Source organism: Cucurbita pepo, chromosome 9 (genome assembly GCF_057944985.1).
Source record: "Cucurbita pepo subsp. pepo isolate OVF chromosome 9, ASM5794498v1, whole genome shotgun sequence".
Taxonomy (NCBI): Eukaryota; Viridiplantae; Streptophyta; class Magnoliopsida; order Cucurbitales; family Cucurbitaceae; genus Cucurbita; species Cucurbita pepo.
Window position 1 is genome coordinate 3,970,416 of NC_141806.1, and position 19,111 is coordinate 3,989,526.

The 19,111-nt window shown below is 37.3% G+C and overlaps 3 protein-coding genes across 16 annotated transcripts; 2 read left to right on the forward strand and 1 right to left on the reverse strand.

Annotated features, from left to right (window-relative positions):
- Positions 1-55: 55 nt before the first annotated feature.
- EMB2421 (FAD/NAD(P)-binding oxidoreductase family protein) lies at positions 56-7,501 on the reverse strand. Of its 4 annotated transcripts, none has more exons than XM_023685758.2 (11): positions 7,220-7,501; positions 6,907-6,989; positions 6,685-6,820; positions 5,491-5,981; positions 5,372-5,419; positions 4,984-5,158; positions 3,657-3,769; positions 2,136-2,232; positions 1,784-2,003; positions 1,194-1,335; positions 56-647 (listed from the first exon to the last, which is right to left on the reverse strand). In XM_023685758.2, exons 1-11 carry the CDS (start codon positions 7,422-7,424, stop codon positions 249-251), a joined length of 2,109 nt encoding a protein of 702 aa, XP_023541526.2. In that variant the 5' UTR covers positions 7,425-7,501; the 3' UTR covers positions 56-248. The 4 variants fall into 4 exon arrangements, with proteins under 4 accessions (XP_023541526.2, XP_023541527.2, XP_086983030.1 ...); XM_023685759.2 differs by having other exon boundaries at positions 5,491-5,920; positions 6,685-6,833; positions 7,220-7,277; XM_087126904.1 differs by having other exon boundaries at positions 6,685-6,833; positions 7,220-7,277.
- A 1,707-nt stretch (positions 7,502-9,208) lies between these two features.
- Positions 9,209-11,830, forward strand: LOC111801674 (uncharacterized). The gene is made up of 3 exons (XM_023685763.2): positions 9,209-10,195; positions 11,290-11,371; positions 11,449-11,830. The coding sequence occupies exons 1-3, from the start codon at positions 9,459-9,461 to the stop codon at positions 11,656-11,658; spliced, it is 1,029 nt and encodes a 342-aa protein (XP_023541531.2). The 5' UTR covers positions 9,209-9,458; the 3' UTR covers positions 11,659-11,830.
- Positions 11,831-13,288: 1,458 nt separating this feature from the next.
- On the forward strand, positions 13,289-18,757 carry LOC111801675 (cyclin-dependent kinase G-2). Of its 11 annotated transcripts, none has more exons than XM_087126641.1 (10): positions 13,289-15,456; positions 15,650-15,785; positions 15,898-15,986; positions 16,164-16,275; positions 16,354-16,460; positions 16,543-16,911; positions 17,094-17,171; positions 17,873-17,956; positions 18,045-18,131; positions 18,196-18,757. In XM_087126641.1, the coding sequence occupies exons 1-6, from the start codon at positions 13,757-13,759 to the stop codon at positions 16,640-16,642; spliced, it is 2,244 nt and encodes a 747-aa protein (XP_086982767.1). In that variant the 5' UTR covers positions 13,289-13,756; the 3' UTR covers positions 16,643-16,911; positions 17,094-17,171; positions 17,873-17,956; positions 18,045-18,131; positions 18,196-18,757. The 11 variants fall into 11 exon arrangements, with proteins under 11 accessions (XP_086982767.1, XP_086982766.1, XP_023541537.2 ...); XM_087126640.1 differs by lacking the exon at positions 17,873-17,956 and having other exon boundaries at positions 16,543-16,718; positions 16,827-16,911; XM_023685769.2 differs by lacking the exon at positions 17,873-17,956 and having other exon boundaries at positions 16,543-16,718; positions 16,830-16,911.
- The last annotated feature ends 354 nt before the right edge of the window (positions 18,758-19,111 follow it).

Genomic DNA, 19,111 nt, shown 5'->3' on the forward strand with positions numbered 1-19,111 from the left:
CATCTGAGCACATATTCATAATAATAGTACGTGTATGAACAAATATCAAATCTAATTCTTCTGTGTAAGTAAGAATCTTTATTTTGAAGTTTGAATGGTATAATGTTGAATTCCTTTGGAAGTACATTTCATTCTGTAATGTGCCCCAAGTTCCCAATAAAATTATTCGCCAATGGCAAGAAATACTGCACTTCCTATATAGACTTAAAACCAATCACAAAGTAATGCCCCATAAGAATAGAAAATAATCACTTCAACAGAGTGGTAAAAACTCTTCTAAGTTCTGTGTTTGGATCACCAGAAACACCAGACTTCACCCTCCAACCAACATGCTCGTCAGGCCGAACTAGGATCGCTCCCTTGTCAGTCATCTGACAGACATCCCACCATGATGCTGCTGAAGTGGATGATTGCCGAATTTCTTGAACATCAATGTAGTTCTCCCATGGTGTTAGTTCTTCCTTGCTGCTTGATTCAATCCTGGTTATATCAGCAGACCATAAAATGCATACCCTAACCGAAGTTTTGAATTCCTCAGCTACCATGAGAGCTGCACGAGCAAGACGGTAAGAGTCCGGTAGCGGTGCTATTATGATAAGGAATTCAACTTTATCCCCGGATACAAGATCAAGAGTAGAAATCACCTCCTGCATAAACCCATTTCCAGTTTAGTTAACCAAATGAAAAAACCACTCAACTGTCTAGCAACAGCGCAATTGTCAAGCAATGCAACAAAAACGACTCTTAAGAGGAGAGATCATTTAGTTCACTAAATGATGTTTGAAGCCAAGGGAAGGATGGAAATAAAGAAAATTCCTAAGTTAGAATTCCCCTAAAAACCTACTGTGACTATTCTTTTTGACAATAAATGATTGAATCGTTCATTTCGAGATATAAAAATTGATAAATGTGAAAACGTTGTAAGATAAAAAAACAAAGTAAATCAATAATATAAAAATGAACACATACATCGAATACAATAAGATATAAGACGAGAGTTGATCACGTCCTATATATTTAATCTTTCTGCTATATCAATTTAAAACCATAGGGAACAAATTTATAATTTAACCATTTTTTATATTTAGATGGCCATTTAGTATGAAGAAAGCTTCATTTAAGAAGACTGACTACAGTTGGTCAAATCTGATACAGTAGAAAGTATGAGGGGGAAACGGGAACGAACATCGTACCATACTGGCCAATGCCCTCACATTCATATGAGGCAGCTTTGATCCTGGGTCTGCAGAAGGGATGTACCTTCTCCGACGACCTGTAGGCTCTTCTCGACCACCAGGTTGATTATTGTCCGGAATAAGTGCCCCTTCAGAGTACCTAATTCCATGGATAGGATTGAATTGAATATAATTAAGCCATCATTAAACCAGATGCCACACTGAAGGAGCTTTTCTTTCGTTTATAGTTCGATGCACCTGTTGCTAAACTAGGAAATGCTGGAGGGAAACGAACATCTAATGCTCCATCTTTTAAATATTTCATTTTTTATTTTCCACTTTTGAAAATTGTGTATGTTTTCTCACCTTTACTAATGGTTTTCAAACTTAAAAAGAAGGTTCAATGATTAGCCAAATTCCAGAAACAAAAACAAATTTTTTATAGCTTTCAATTTTTGGATTGGATTTTGAAAATGATTTTAAAAGTACGTAATAAAAGAAAGAAACTCATAGTTGAAAATAGTGTTTACAACCTTCATTTTTAAAAGCCAAACGATTATCAAATGGGTAAAATTGGCTCATGCATTGAGTTTGAATATATGCTATACCTGAACCCAAGATCCTCTGCAGGGAACTGAAGTTGAAGGCTCTTCCCTTCATGAAATATATGACTGAGTTTTGCAAGCCTTGAAGATCCAACCGGGTTTTTATCGTTCAGAAGAGTATCTGAGAGCTGCAAACGACCTATCTTAAAAATTCCATCCAGAACTGTTCTCTGTAGTGAGGATGATAAAACAGAACCAAGGCCATGGTTAACTGCTTGGTGCACTGCCAAGTTAAGGAAAAAGGAAGTTATTCTCTGTATTGAAAAAGGCTTAGATGCTACAACCAATATGGTAAAGATACGCTGAGAGTGTTTTACAGAAGTGACATTAAAATTAGATGAAGCTTTCTACTTACCAGAGTTTGCAATTTTTGGATCCAGACCTAGAGCCGCAGGTATTTCCATGGCTGCTTTGAAGTTCTTAACGCTAAGGGCCGTATTGAGTAGTGCTATCTGAATAGGAAGTGACAGTAGAGTCAAGAATCAATTAGAGAACTTGTTGCTTAATTTTACTTAGGAAGCTGCCTGAGCTGACTCGCTTCCCGTTGGCACTGCCCAAGGAGAAACAAGAAAGACTATATGGCTTAAATGTACGTGCACAATCTCCAAACCCTACATTTGTAACGGTCCAAGCCCACCGCTAGCAAATATTGTCCCTTTTGAACTTTTCCTTCAAGGGCTTCCCCTCAAGGTTATAAAACGCGGCTACTTGGGAGAGGTTTCCATACCCTTATGAGGAATGCTATGTTCCCCTCTCCAACTAATGTGGGATCTTTCAACTCTATTCTCAAATGAGTTAATTGGAATGAAATGAGTTAATTGGAGTGAAGAGGACCACATATTTATACTAAAGTCCCAACTCCACAGTTGTTTGATCGAAATTGACTAAACTACTCAGATTTGTTGAGAAAATCAATCACTTGCCATCTTTGCATCGTGAAACATATTTCTTAAAAAACTGAGCCCACGGTAGGAGAAAGTTCCAACATATACGACGAACCAAATTTGGCATGGCCGCCCATACTTGGACAGAATGCAATAACGTTTACCTCAAGAGCAATCTGAAGCTGGTGATGATCTCTCTGTTAGGTGTAAGAAGTTACTTTTATAGGTGAAATTTCCAAAGTATCAATAGCCAATGATGCCACTAGGAGGAATCAAGACCATTACTTCTACTCATATAACTCAACACAACACGATGAGCACACTTGTCACAGCAAAGAATGTTGTTCAAGAGCATGGTGGGATGAGAACACCAGGTTAGACTAGGTACGTGCTCATCCTCAGCAGAGAATAAATGGATGAGCACACATGCGGCCATGCCAATAAGGCAGGTGTCATCCATAGAACAGTATAATACTGTCAGCATACTAAGCTTCACCAAATAGGCAGGAGTCCCGGCGAATAGTAAAAGAAGATAAGCAAAACAAGCTTGATAATGTTAGAGTTCATCCCATATGTGGTGCTCCCTGTACCCAAGTGAGGAGCTTAATAGAATCTCCTTTAAAGCATGAGTTTAGCTCGATGATGAGATGTGTCTTCAACACAAGAGTAATGATTTCCAATAGCTACAAGTACCATCACTACCCTTCTTTAAATAGGGGGTTGGATGAACATGATTGAGATACACTTCCTTTCTACTACTCAGATATGACAACTCAAGTTTTGATCTAACTTGAATATTAAAGGTTGTTTGACAGACACCATTTTGGTGTTTAAATTTTCTCTTGTAAAGGTATTTTATGGTCTTTCTCATCTTTCCTTTAGCATTCGTGTTTGTAACAGCCAAGCAGTGCAACGTGGATAATATCTTACTCAGGCAACTTTCCAACCAAAATTCAATCACAGAAAAAGAGTAAAAACGATTATAAGATTACCGGCTTCCTTTCCATTTCATAAGTATTCAATATTGAAGGTGATGCAATATCCTGTAGCACTGCAGCTAATTTCCAGGCAAGATTATGAACGTCTTGAATTCCAGTATTCATTCCTGCATCAATCATACATCAACATCATAACATGCATGAAAACGTTCTGAGTTTTGGTTTTCATTACGTTTTTTAAATCGATAAAAAATACATTAAAAAAATATGTGCATTTGACTTTCTCTTTTCTTTTATTTAACTGATCTTGATTCAGTCTAGGAAGCTTGGACACTCTATTTTGAGCATAATGTTGGTACTAAGTATCAAACAAAAGCAATTTACACGCATGTCAAGCACAATTGGAGAGTGATTATTATCTTTTTAAATTTCTAACACATTCAAGACACATTGAGAAACACTGTATAACTGAAACATATTGTGTAGAGAAGACAGAATTTAAAAAAAAAAAAAAAAAAAAAAAAATAGATAAAGAAAAAGAAAAGATAAAGAAAATTTACATCAAGAACTGAGAAATAGATAAGAACTAACAAATTGAAGAGCAAATAGATTTCACCTTACAAAATCCAATGAGATGGGGAGAGGCGATAGGGGAACAATGTTGGAGATACAAGCTTTTTTGTTCAAAAGACTTGAGCATACTTCACTGTTAGAAAATCTTATGTCCTCGGAGAGATCTTTAGTTTACTTTGTAATTATCAATTTTTATTCATAAAATGAATGGATGAAGATACATTACATGTATATAATCCCAAATCTTTACGTAAACAAATTTTTCAAAAATAATTTTTGGACGTCCCAACATTTTCTGTTAATTTTTTAACGAAATTATGTGGTCAAAGTGTTTGTACTGCATTATGCCTGATCCCATGCATGTCAGTGTCCCTACTTCACGGGGCCTAATTTTACCAAGTTCTAAGCATGACACAGATTCTTCAATTTCGTTTTGGAACTTTTCATAGACAATTTATTTCAAATTTAATCTCTGATCATTTTAGAAGAACAAGCTATCTGTCCCCAGCTAATACTGAGAGAAATTGAAACTAATTCCACGTCAGAAACAGACAATAAGACAATTAACTTGTTTTGTTTCGTTTTGGAAACTAATTCCACGTAAGCTATCTGTCCCCGGTTTCGTTTTGGAACTTTTCATAGTCTTCCATATATGTGTGTATGTTTTAATATTTATGACAATTAACTTGAACTGTCTATTTTTATAAATTAGCCAAGATAATATTAACAATGGAAAGATAAGCCAAAACAACGGATAGCATTATAAATCCTAACAAGCAGTTTTATAGCATAAAACATTAATACTAACCAAAACCACCAGCTGGAGGAAATCGATGAGCAGCATCACCAGCAAGTAATACACGACCTTGACAGGATATGAACTTCTCAGCGACTTCAGCATGCATAATCCAAGGTTTTACATCTTGCACGTCTACGTCACAGAGGTTTAGACCAACCAAATCGAAGATAATCTCCTCACACATCTACAAGAAATTGAATCCATTTACTTTAAAAAGAAAATATGATCTGCATTTATACATACTACTTTTGAAGGTTAATCGTTTGAAAATGCAATCATATATAATGGGATATGCAATGTAACTTGAATAGCATATCTCACTCGCTAGAACTGAATCCAACATTTTTCTTTTTTTCATATTCAACATACTCAGCACAAAGATGGTGGATAAAATTACCTTAGGACAGAAATCTTCAATGTTTTGTTGAGGAGGATAGAATGGTACCTACAGGATAACAAATAACAGCTTAAGTCTAAGATGCACAAGAGTAAGCATTATCGAGATGGTGGAAATACCTGCAATATGAATTCCCCTTGCTTGAGATCATGAGCAACAAGAACCCCTATAGCTTCAGTGTTAAAGATGAAATATAGCATACCAGGCCTCTCAGTTAGCAGATATTCACCAAGCTCTCTACTAAAAAAATGGATGCTTACAAGCTTTTGTAAGTCTTTTTCACCCTTCATTTCTATGCCTACAAGCCTCCGGACAGTACTTCCAGCACCGTCTGCACCAACAAGGATATTACTGCATATATTCCTCCTCTCGATATGCTTCCCTTCCTTGAGATAAGATGCAGTCATGGTCACAGCATCATCAGTGACACCAATAGAAACACACTCATGCCCCATAAGTATTTGCTTTTCTCTAACTATACAGGGGCCCTCCGAGCTATCTGGTGAACAGACTTGAAACCCAAGATTTTGAAGTTGCTTAAGTAGTAACCTGTTTAATTTGTATTGGGAGAAATGTGCAACAGAAACCGGGCTGATAATGTGCTCAAAATCTGTTTTCGATTAAAAAAATAATAATAATAAATAAATAAATAAAAGGAACCAAAAAGTTCATTACTACCATTGGCAGAAGTTCTTTCAAAAAGGAGAAGATACTTTGAATTCAGTTTGTTAGCAGCCTTATACGAACCCAAGTCCCGTGCCTGATACTTCTAGTACTAAACTAGCTATTTATGACGAGAAGTTAGCACTAAACAGGAAAGCCTAAATCCAATGAGGCTAACAATTGCCGAAGCCTTTAGCTCGCCCATGTCCAACATGATTAAAGAACCCAATTCCCTTGCCTGATACTTCTAGTAGATAGAATTTTACATCTACACTAGCTATTTACGATGAAAAGTTAGCACTAAACAGGAAAGTCTAAATCCAATGAGTCTAACTACTGCCGAAGTCTTTAGCGCATGTGTCCAACAAGATTACATAACCCTCTTCTCTTCTGCAATCACTAAAGAACTCATTTGCATAGAGGCAGGAAAAATCATTTATTGCCAAATCCATAAGAAGGATCATTATAAAGCCAAACTATCAAACTAACTATAAAACATTGAATAGAATGTCTTAATGGTAACTTTTGTATAAAGTATCAGATTGTACAAATAGCAGTGAAATTATTAATTGAGCCATAAAGTTTATTTGAATTACTATCACAGTGTTCTAACAGTCATGCAAGTGAAGTAACCGCGAACATAGCCATACCTTGAGGTTGCATATGGTCCACAGATCCGAGAATTGTACCCTTCAGTGAAGTACAATATATGAACTTTCTCCATGAATCTACAGGCGGTTGGCGTAATTGTATCTCCTCTGCTAGTCCATCCAATTTTCGAAATACCTATCAATCAATTCTGCATAAACACATTACTTCGAATCTTTAACTCATACATCAAATGGCATCTCATAAATAGAAATTCAATCCACCTCCATTGATCTGTTATTTATGAAGTGAGCTTGCGGATGATTAGAAAAACTTGTGTTCTTCTCCAAAATTGCACACTTGACCCCTACAAGAAATTAGCATAAAAATTATTATAGAACTATCAATATAATAGCATTTCTAATACCAACTTGAATTTTCCTTTCGTTTCCACTTCCAATGAACCAAAAATGAACTTATCCTCGTTTTATTTTCACAGAATAACAGAGCAAATACAAATTAGTAAAATGTAAACATTGTAAGAATCCCAATTTCTTTCATCATCGAGAAAAACAAGGACAGGAGGACTAGAAATACCTAATTTCGTGAGAAGAATAGCAAGGACGAGGCCTACAGGTCCTGCACCGACAATTAAAACCGGAACCGCAGTTTCTTCGCCGCCATGGAAAAGCTTGGAATTTGATAAGCCTCTGCTCTGAACGTACCCAAGTGGTAATGCTCGAAGAGAGGCATCAAATTTTTGGAGGCCATTAAACCTCTTGAAAAACCCTAAAAACCCCATGGCTGTAACAGAGAATAAGCTCAGAAGATCGCCATCGACGTTCAAGCAATTAACAGTCACGCAAGAAATCTGCTTTCTGTTGTAGTTCTTCAACGACATGTCGTTCGAATCCTTTTAGAGGACTGTGTCCGACCCAATGAATATTTGGGCTTTCCGTTTCTGACAAGGCCCAATACCAATATGGTCCATTTCTAGCCCGGCCCAATGTCCCTTGAGTCCAAATAGAATGAGAAAAAAACACGAGCCACGTGGCGGAAATTGATTCGTTGATTTTCTCGTCTTCGACATCGCTTTTTCAGCTAAAGATCTGGTCAGATAATAATTTAATAATTTCTTAATCCAAAAAGAAATGTACGGTTCAGATCTCATAAGTTTGGCCCCACACTGCCACGTGAAAAGGTCCCCACCTCCTCATTAAAACCTCATTATAAAATCTCAGCTCTTCTGGGTAACTGACACGTTTCCCAATTTCTGCCGTCCACGTGTCCACCGTAATCCCAATCTTCCGTTCGTTACCGTTACGACAACCGTCTTTCAATTCACTATTCATACAAAAGGTTTAGAGGAATCTAAAACTAGAGATCACAATTTCACTCTATCAATCTCACAATTCACTCTCTTCGATCTTGATGTCTTTGGTGTCATACCGTTTCCGTGTTAGCTTTGATACTATTTGTAACAGCTCAAGCCCACCAGTGGAAGCTCAGTGTCCTCACATGCACACTGCCCCCAATGCCCGACTCTTATACCGTTTCCGTGTTGGCTGTGATACCATTTGTAACAGCTCAAGCCCACCAGTGAAAGCCCAGTGTCCTCGCATGCGCACCGCCCCCAATGTCTGACTCTTATACCATTTGTGTCGGCTTTGATACCATTTGTAACAGCTCAAGCTCACTAGTGGAAGTCCAATGTCCCTGCATGCACACCACCCCCAATGTCTAACTCTTATACCATTTGTGTCGGCTTTGATACAATTTGTAACAGCTCAAGCTCACCAGTGGAAGCCCAATGTCCTTGCATGTACACCACCCCCAATGTCCGACTGTTATACCATTCGTGTCGACTTTGATACCATTTGTAACAGCTCAAGTCCACCAGTGGAAGCCCATTGTCCTCGCATGCACATCGTCCCCAATGTCCGACTCTTATACCAATTGTAACAATCAAAGCCCACCAGTGGGGACCCAGTGTCCTTGCAGGCAGCAGGCACATCGACCTGCTATCTGGGTCTAATACCATTCATAATAGCCCGAGCCCACCAATAGCAAATATTGTTCGCTTTGACCCATTACGTATCACAGTCAGCCTCACGATTTTAAAACGCGTCTAGTAGAGAAGTTTCCACACTTGGTTTCCCTCTCCAACGACCTGGGATCTATTGTTATGAAAATTACATATTATAATGAAATTTAATAAAATTTAACGTTATTAACATATGTTAATAATGCATTGTGACATGTGAATGTTTCACATGCATGGTAAATGAACATCCCCACATTATGAACTCTATTTGAGTTATTCAGATTACGGATCCAAATTTCTATATCAAATCAACAAGATTCCAATTCCCATCAAAATATTTGATTATTTAATGTTTTTTTAACCATATCTTGAAAGTAATTGGTCGGAATTAGGCGTCGATCTATGCATTTAATTTTATAATTCCTCCAATGGGGATCTCAAAACTCCATTTTCATCTTCACCTCAGCAGCTTCCCAAACTTCCATGGCTGTTCTCAAATCGCTCTTTCCATTTGCTTTCTTTAGCCATACAAGCTCACATGACATTCTTGCCATTTGAAGCTTTACTCCATTAATGAAGCTTCAAATTTCACTTCCTTTTCTGTATCTAATCCTCTGCCCTTTTACTCTGTTTCATTAGTCCTCGAAGTTCACTTCACTTGGATCTCAAATCAGAGATCCATGGCGGACGACAACTTGGATCTAAGCAATAGATCTGAACCTGTGCAGATTTTGTGTTCTTACCTTTGATGTTCATTGTTCTTCAGAAGATTAGTCGATTAGAAGCTTAACAATGAGGCCAGTGGAGGATAAAGGCTGCTATAATCACGAGCCAATAAAACCGCACCGAGGTTCACATCATCGCACAGCGTTAGGAAAACCAACGCCATCGAAATGGGACGATGCGCAGAAATGGATTGTAGGATTTTCGAAAGGCGGAGAAAAAAATCAATCGAAAACCGCACCGAGAAACTCGAATGCAGACGATTTGAGGCTTATAGCTTATGTACCACAGAAAGAGCAGGATTACTCGAGCAACGACGAGGAAGAACAACAACAAAATGAGAATCAATTTGAAGCAGAGACGAAGAATGTCGATTGTCGCGATTCAATTTTGCGAATCGAGAAACAGATTGAGAATCCAGCGGCGGCTGTTAGGTCAATATGCGTGAGGGATACGGGAACGGAGATGACTCCGATTGCTAGCCAAGAGCCTTCCAGAACGGCGACGCCGATTCGAGGCACGACGGCGTCGGCGACGGCGACGGCGATGGCGCGTAGCCCTATATCGTCTGGATCGTTGACTCCGGCGATGTTCGATCGGGCGAAGCAAGGTACTGAAAGGTTTCAGCCGAGGATTCAGGGCAATGATCTCGGAGTAGAATCGAACGCGATTCAGAGTGGTGAAGAATCAACTGGCGGAAGAGTTAGTGAGGAAAATCGGGACTCTGATCAAGCGAAGAAGATGAACTCGCTAGAAACTAGGGCAATGGCTTGGGACGAAGCGGAACGAGCCAAATACATGGCTAGGTAATCTCTTTGCTTTGCACACATTTCTTTTCGCCCATCAGTTTTTTAGATCGCATTGGAATAAAAATTAAGCTAATAAGGGTCACTTTTACTATTTTACCCCTGGTAATTAATCCGGTATATGAAAGCTCCGGTATTCTCTTTTATACCGTGCAACACGGTCATATTACTTACGCTTCTTATATTCTTTCTTTCCTGATATTTTCATTCATCTACTGTGACATGATCATATTTTTCCTATATTTTTTTACGGTATTATCCTCCATCTATGTGACATGATCTTAATTTTTCCTATATCCCTTCCCGGTATTCCCCTCCATCTACTGTGACATGATCATATTTTTCCTATATCCCTTCCCGGTATTCCCCTCTATCCACTGTGACATGATCATATTTTTCCAGTATCCCTTCCCGGTATTCTCCTCCATCCATTGTGACCTGATCATACTTTTCCTATATCCCTTCTCGGTATTCCCCTCTATCCACGGTGACATGATCATATTTTCCCTATATCATTCCCGGTATTCCCCTCCATCTACAAAGACACGACTCATATTTTTCCTATACTCCTTTTCAGTATTTCCCTCCCTCCATTGTGACGTGATCAAATTTTCCCTATATCCCTTCTCGATAATTCTCCTTCACCTCCTATGACATGGTCATATTTTTTCCTATATCTCTTCCTGATATTTCCCTCCATCCCGTACGACATGATCATATTACTTACTTATTGCTTCCAACAATGAAAACTATCCTCACAGACCAACACAAGTCATTTCAAACATGTTTTTTCCTCGCTTACATGTTTCCTTGGAAAATTCCTAAGATGCCACCCAACATATGATTACTTCAAACAAAACATACGAGTGAGCTATCGAGAAGGAAGGTGCACTCTGTTAGCATAGATAGTAGCTTTTAATTCTTTTAAGTCTTTCTTAATAATTCTAGCCTCATCCTCGCTTTCATTCATATGTAATTTTAGTTCATTCATGTACCTCTCATTTACTCGGGTATTTCTTTGATATAATTAACATTTTAAAATTTACCACCTTTGTATTTTTCAATTTTATGGATAATAAATCCAATAATCATAGATTTAAGCGGGAAGAAGTGAAGATAGAAGCGTGGGAAAACAAGGAGAAGCGAAAAGCGGAGACGGAGATGAGAAAAATAGAGGTAACTAAGTTCATAACCCATTAGAACGTAGAATAAAAGGTTCGAACCCAATTAAACTCATATGATTTTTGGCTCAGGTGAAAGCGGAGAGAATGAAGAGTCGAGCGCAGGAGAAGATGGCGAAAAAGCTTGCGAGAGCGACGAGAATGGCGGAAGAGAGGCGAGCAAATGCAGAGGCGAAGCTGAACGAGAAAGCCGTAAAGACATGGGAGAAATCTGATTATGTAAAGAGGACTGGCCATTTGCCTTCTTCCTTCTCCTTCAAACTGCCTTCTATCTGCTGGTAGAACTCACCTTGTTCTTTATTTTATATGCTTTTAATTTCTAATTTGTTTGTTTGTTTTTTTTTTTTTTTTTAAGATTTTATCTGGAATTTTATATATGTTTATAGCAAACTCTTTATCATATTTTTTAAATTTTAATTATTTATACTCGAATTAGAGTAATTTTTAAGGTTAATTAAGCTTCGTTCGTAGTATTATTACACGACATTACAAACACTATTAACGAAGATGATAACTTAGGTAGAGCAGTATTTATTGTTAGACGAACACGACTCTCTACAATGGTATGATATTGTCCACTTTGAGCATAAGCTCTCACTCCACAATGGTCTCCACAATGGTATGATATTGTCCACTTTGAGCATAAGCTCTCACTCAAAATGGTATGATATTGTCCACTTTGCTTTGGTCTTTCTCAAAGGGCCTTTCCCAAAGGGTCTCATTCATTCCAATGGAGTTAGTATTCTCACTTATAAACCCTTCACCCCAAAAGGGGTGATTCCAATCGAGTTAGTAAGCCCAAAGGCCTATTCCTCACTTATAAATCCTCCACCCCTTGGGGTGATTCCAATGGAGTCTATTCCTCGTCTCGTTCCAATGAAGTTAGTATTCCTCATTTATAAACCCTTTGCTTTGTGCTTTCACAAAAGGCCTCATTTTTAATATTCCTCACTTATAAACACATGATCATTCCCTAAATTAGCGGATGTGGGACTTCCATCATCAACATTTATAACTATAAAATTTTCTAGAATATCTAAATCCTTATCTTAAAATACTTAAATCATTTTATTCACACATAATTTTATGAATTCTCCCCATTAAATATGGATAAATTATGTTCATTAAATTTAAACTTTAATTTTTTATTTGATTGAAAGAAAATAGGCTAAATTAATATTAAAAAAAATTGCATTTAATTAAAAAATATTTTTCAATAAATTTAAGAATAGATTTGGTAGTATTAAATATATCCTACCACCGGAATAAATTTAGGAAAATGATTTACTTATAAAAAAAGAAATTTTAGGAATAGATTTGGTAGTATTAAATATATCCCTCGGTTCATCATCCCAATCAATATAAAGCAGTGTGAGTCTGTAAATTTACAGAGTTGTGTTCAACCGAAAACTCAGAATTATATAAGATAAAAAGAAAAAATCCAATAAATATTTTAAGAGGGCTTCTAATTTTTAATTACGAAAATTACAGAAATTCAAGTTGAAAGATGAATAATTTAGAAAAGATCCAAAAATAAATAATACATATTCAATCAACTATTAATTTTTATTTAAAAATTTGGAAATATTGAAAATAGAATCTAATTTAAAACGTCTAATAATAAATAATATATTTTAACAGAGATTTTAAAAATAATAAATTAGTTTAGATATTTTTAATTATTTAAAATTATTTTTAGGATACTTGTATATACAGTAAAATCAAATTATTTAAGTTAATTATAAATAATTAAATTAATTTTAACTATAGAAAGGGTAAAAATAAAAAATAATTTAAAATTTAAAATAATTCAATTTAGAAAAGAAATAATAATAATAATAATACTAATAATAATAATAATAATAATAATAAATGAATAATATAAATAAAATTATGAGAGGCGTCGTATCATCCATGTCCACTACGTGTATACTCAGAATCGCAAACTTTCCTTATTCTTCCGTGTTCGTGGTGGTTTCGTCTCGATTGACTAGGGTTCTTAAACTCGCATCCGGGCCTTTTCTTCCATTGATACTGCTGTTTGTCTGATACAGTTTCCGGATTGGGGTTAAAGCTCGTATTCAATTGCGTTTTAGGGTTGCTATTTAGTTTGCGCAATCGATTTCAAGGGTATATTTCTCAACTTCGAATTGCTCTTCGACTTTTCCGTTTCTACCACGAGATTCGTTGAAAATTTGACGGGTCTTTTGTGGATTTTACTTCGTTTTTTGTTCACTTCGCGATTCTATTCGCGATCTGAATTTTTTGGATTTAGGGTTTCGACTTGTATTTATTTGGCCGATTTCCGAATATTTTTATTGTAATAATTCGGGATTTAGGGTTTTCTTTGGGAATTATTGGGGTAGGGTTTGGGATTTCGATGGCAGCGGGGAGGATGGGGGGTTATCGCGACTATGATATGAAGGACCGAGATTCCGGTTTTGATGTGAGTGCGAAGGAAGAGTATGAACGGGGACGGGGGCGTAACCGTGTAAGCAATAAGAGTCGAGGTTGGGAGGTTAGGGATAGAGTTAGGGTCAGGCCGAAGGAGATCAAGGACAGGGAATTAGGTAATGGTAGTGCACGTTCTTCAAGTAGAAGCGATTCTGGCAGCAGCGGTGGGCCTCATGGAATCAATCAAAGTGTTTTTCTTGTCAGGGCAATGGATAGGGAGCCGGGTGAGTTATCCAGTGAGAGTGGATCTGACGATGCCACCGATTCTGGATTACAATTTAAGAATAGCGAGGCAGCAAAGGTGGCGGAGAATGGAATTCGTTCTCCACCTGAGAAGAAGAGGAAGTTCTCACCGATAGTTTGGGACAGAGACGTTAAGGAAGAGACTGTTTCCCTAAGACATAAGGTCGCCAAGGCTGTGACAGATTCATCTCTGCCGCTTCCTAAGGAGCAGCGGCAATCTCCTAATGTGGTATTGGATACTCTTGATGCCGTACCCACTGTCAGAACTATTGATCACGAGTATGTGCAACCTTCTTCACTTGCTGAATCTTCTGTTGCTCTTGGATCAGATGAATTTTCCGCTAGTGGTTCACCAATGATGCCATCTTCTGCTTCAATTAGGAAACCATTGGAGAGTGATCTTGAAGCAGAAAATCTTGGGGATGATGATTATGTCCCCACAAGAAACATTTCATCCTCTAGATGGGCTGCCGGAAATAACTCTCCCGGTGATGAAGGTGAAATTTTAGACAAGGAAATCCCTAAAAGGAGGAAGACAACACCAATTTCCGAGTCCTTGGAGGGCATTCGATTTCAAAGGAAATCATTAACTCCAGAGATTGGGGAGGTAATGAGACATGGCTCTGAAGCAGGGACAAGATCATCTGAATCGACAGAACATGGTGATCGGTCTCGATCATCTAGTGGGAATCATTACCTCGGTAATGATTTTGAGAAGTTCGAAGGCACAGAGCTAGGTGATGAAATTCATAGATCAGATACTAGCAGTAGCCGGTTAGATAATGATTCCGAGGATGAGACAGAATCTCCCGAGGAGGCAGAGCTCAGTGGCCCTCCCCCCCGAAATGTAAATATGCTTCAGGGCTGTAGAAGTGTTGATGAATTTGAAAGATTGAATAAGATTGATGAAGGAACTTACGGTGTTGTATATAGAGCCAGAGACAAAAAGTCAGGGGAAATAGTTGCGTTGAAGAAAGTAAAAATGGAAAAGGAGCGAGAAGGTTTTCCAATGACTTCTTTGAGAGAAATAAACATTCTCCTTTCTTTTCATCACCCTTCAATTGTTGATGTAAAAGAAGTGGTGGTGGGCAGTAGCCTTGATAGCATTTTTATGGTAATGGAATACATGGAGCATGATCTAAAAGCACTCATGGAGACAATGAAGCAGCCATTTAGTCAAAGTGAAGTCAAATGTCTGATGCTACAGTTATTGGAGGGTGTTAAATATCTTCATGATAATTGGGTGCTTCATAGGGACTTAAAAACATCAAATTTACTCTTGAATAATCAGGGAGAGTTGAAGATCTGTGATTTTGGATTAGCTCGACAGTATGGGAGCCCTTTGAAAACATATACGCATATGGTTGTTACTCTTTGGTACAGGTATGTCTTATCCATGTCTATTTCTAATGTCCACTCTCTTATATTATCTTTTATACTATTGGTGGCATTAATTTGCCCGATGATTATGTTGAAGATGCATGCCACGAGTCTAGATGAAAATTTTCTTTTACAGGTAAATAATAAAAATGTTCTATGTTGTTTTAAAATTTCTTTTTTTCATTCATGTTGTCAGGGCACCTGAGCTTCTTTTGGGAACAAGACAGTATTCGACAGCCATTGATATGTGGTCATTGGGTTGTATTATGGCTGAATTATTATCAAAGCAACCACTGTTTAATGGGAAAACAGAAGTTGATCAACTTGACAAGGTAAAATAGTTAACTACATTAGAGTGTTCAGATTTTAGTTGATTGGCGTTTATTAATTGTCATGTTCAATGTTATTGTGTGCATTCTCATGCCCTTACCTTGAACATTGCAGATATTCCGAATGCTAGGCACACCAAATGAAACAATTTGGCCTGGATTTTCCAATCTTCCAGGAGTTCGGGTCAACTTTGTTAAGCACCAGTAAGTATTGTTGATGTCACTGAATCCGAGTATAACAATCACATTTTTTCTTATTTTTTCCCACTGTTTTCCCAGGCTTCCAGCTTTGGGTGATTCTGGTCTGGCTATCTGGCCTCATTTGGTGACCTTCCAGTTAACTTTCATAGCACTTTTTAACTGCTGACATGTTTCTTTCAGGTACAACTTACTGCGTAAGAAATTTCCTGCAACATCATTCACGGGTTCGCCAGTTCTTTCTGATTCAGGATTTGATTTGTTGAACAAACTACTAACTTACGATCCTGAGAAGGTAAATATATGATCAATTCCTTTTGATTTCCTCATCCACTTTCATGATTGCCTACTGATATTTGTTTTCTTACTGCAGAGAATTACAGCTGAGGCTGCTCTTGATCACGAATGGTTCTCAGAAGTTCCTCTTCCAAAGTCTAAAGCATTCATGCCTACTTTTCCTGCTCAGCATGCTCAGGACAGGTATGACAGCTGTTAGACTTATGAGTTTGTGGTTTAACTTCTATTGAAACTTAATATTAACAATAGCATGATACCTGTGTAGGCGTTTCCGGAGAGTAATGAAGAGTCCAGACCCCTTAGAAGAGCAGCGCAGAAAGGAGTTGCAGCAAGGAGAATTGGGAACATCTGGCTTGTTTGGCTGAGAGGGGATCTGGTAATTTGACCGAGGTTGCCCTGAAGTTATTTTTTTAATAACTCTGACTATTGGACCTGATTGAGGTGAGGGAAGAAGGCTGTGAATCTTGTTTGACAGATTACTAGTGCTCTTTTAGCACGGCATTCATGGATATTTGGTTCAAGATATGTATTTTTTTTGCTTCTTTGAAGAAGATATATTGCAGCTTGACGTCTATTCTTCTCCTCTGGTCATCATATAGAAAATGCTTCAGTGAGACACGGCTTGCATGGCGAGGTGTGGAACATTGTTGTTTTCTTGCTAAAGTCAGTTTCAGCAGAAACTAATTGTGTAACATATTTTTATTGAAAATTAGGCTATTGGCCATAAATTTCATTTATAATATTAGATCACGATGGATTTACTGCCTACCTGGTTCAATTATAATCTCCTTTTAATATTTGAATTGTGTTTGCAAGAGATGGTTGGTGGGAAGGGGAGGGCGGTCTTTGCTTCTCGTTGGCGAAGAATATGACAGTAACGGTAGTTTTTCAAAGGTAATTAATTAATTGCAAAATTCTTCAGGATCAGGATCATGTTTTGAAGCGTTTTATATCAGTATCTTGGTTGTGTGCATGTTTTTTGAAAATTCAACTTGAAGTGTTCGTTGTATTTATTACAGTGCTTACCTAATAGTTGGGTCTACCAAATATGCTTTTACTTATAAGCCTGATTTATCTTGTTCCTTTAACCCCATTATTTCAAATTCTCCAAAGTTTTAGATGGAAGTTAATTCACACCTTAGAGGTATATTTTCTTGCAAATGTTTATATCTGGGTTCTATAACTAGGACTGTGGATAGGTTTCTTTACAAGAATTTGTTAGTGGGCACTGACTTTTTATTATGGGTTTCTTCCTTAAAAATGTAATCAGTGTTTGGTTGTTGGTGATTCAAGTGACTACTTCTTTGGGTATAATTTAGTTCCAATCACTGCTGGTGCTGATGGATGCAAATTTCCATATTAAAAGAAGACATCGCGAATTATGTATTATCTGGAGCACCAAGCTTCCCCTTATGTTTCTGTTTCCATAATATTTACCTAAAGTTAGCAGTCGTTATTACTTTACTTGAATTTCTAAACTCATTATTTGCTTTTATTCAAGAAATAGATTTCCTTCTATTTGATCCATATGCGCGTTGGTGTTTGCATGCTGCCACTTGATGTAATTATTATTTCTTTTTTGGTGACATGGGTAGAACGAGCTTCAAATTCTTTTTTTGGCTATTGAAAGAAAGAATAAGTATGCATTAGCTTGTTCAGCAGTTCCATCACTCTTCAAAGTAATGTATAAAATGGATCGACTTTTATCACTTATTATTCTCTTTTAATTGGTGTGAAAGCGTGATTTTTCTGCAAATGTCACTGCAGTATCAAAGCTAGCAGGTTGAGGAGCTTACCTTCATTGCTCTGGAAGTTATGAAGTTATTAACTTAGTTGTTGATTCACCCACTTGAGGTACCATATGACAACTTTGTTTTTGTTTGCATTTTTTCAAGTTCCTAAATCATTTGCTCGACAGCTTTCTTCTTGGAAGTGCTGTTTGGAAACGCTCTATACACCGAAAAGTGTGTAAGTGTACTATCAAGCTCGGCGGAGATTGAGTGAGAATCTTCTAACCCTTAGCTATTAGTGTCAACCATACTATGCATCTGATCTTCTTTTCAAAATGCATTTTGCGTTCATTCAACCTGATACTTATTTGATGTTTGGTTTTCTTTCTAGTGTGTTTACCGTTGGTTGCTAACCTTCCAGTATTCACAGTGTCGGTTTATGGTTACGACTTCAATGTTATTTTGAAAACCAATGGTGAAATCGTTCTATTGTCTGATGTCATGGGTTGAAAACTGGTTGGTGTAAGAATGAAATAAACCGTCTAGTGATGAGTTTGATCTGATGCTTTAGAATAATAGGTTGATACTGGTTGGTTTATAGTCAATTTGTTTGTTGTCATGCTAGGGAATATCATAGCGTCTTAATCCTTTCGTTTATATCGAATCTTGATTGTTGATGTCATGTTAGGCAGGGAACTTGTTTGGAACAAAATCACTCAGCTAATAAAGTCATGACCCTATTTCCCTTTTTATTATTTGTTGATTTATATACCGCCCGGTCTGACAAGTTATTCATGGCACCTCGCGTCCATTGCCGAGGCGTTTTTTGGTCATGGTTGGATAATTGAATAATTTCTGTAGAACGATCTCAAATCCTTGCGTTCAGCCTGAGAAAAAAACGATTTCTTTCCCGTTTCAGAATAGTTGATTTTCTGAACATTAGATTACGGTATCGTATTTTATTTGCGTCATTTACATCTATCTATCGATTCGGTGGTAAGTTGTTGTATTTGATAAAGTTTATGCTTTGAGTGTTGATGCAAGGTTCTAACGTTCTGCTAAACGCTGCTCTCTTTTCTACGAAGATGTTGAAGGTAGATGATA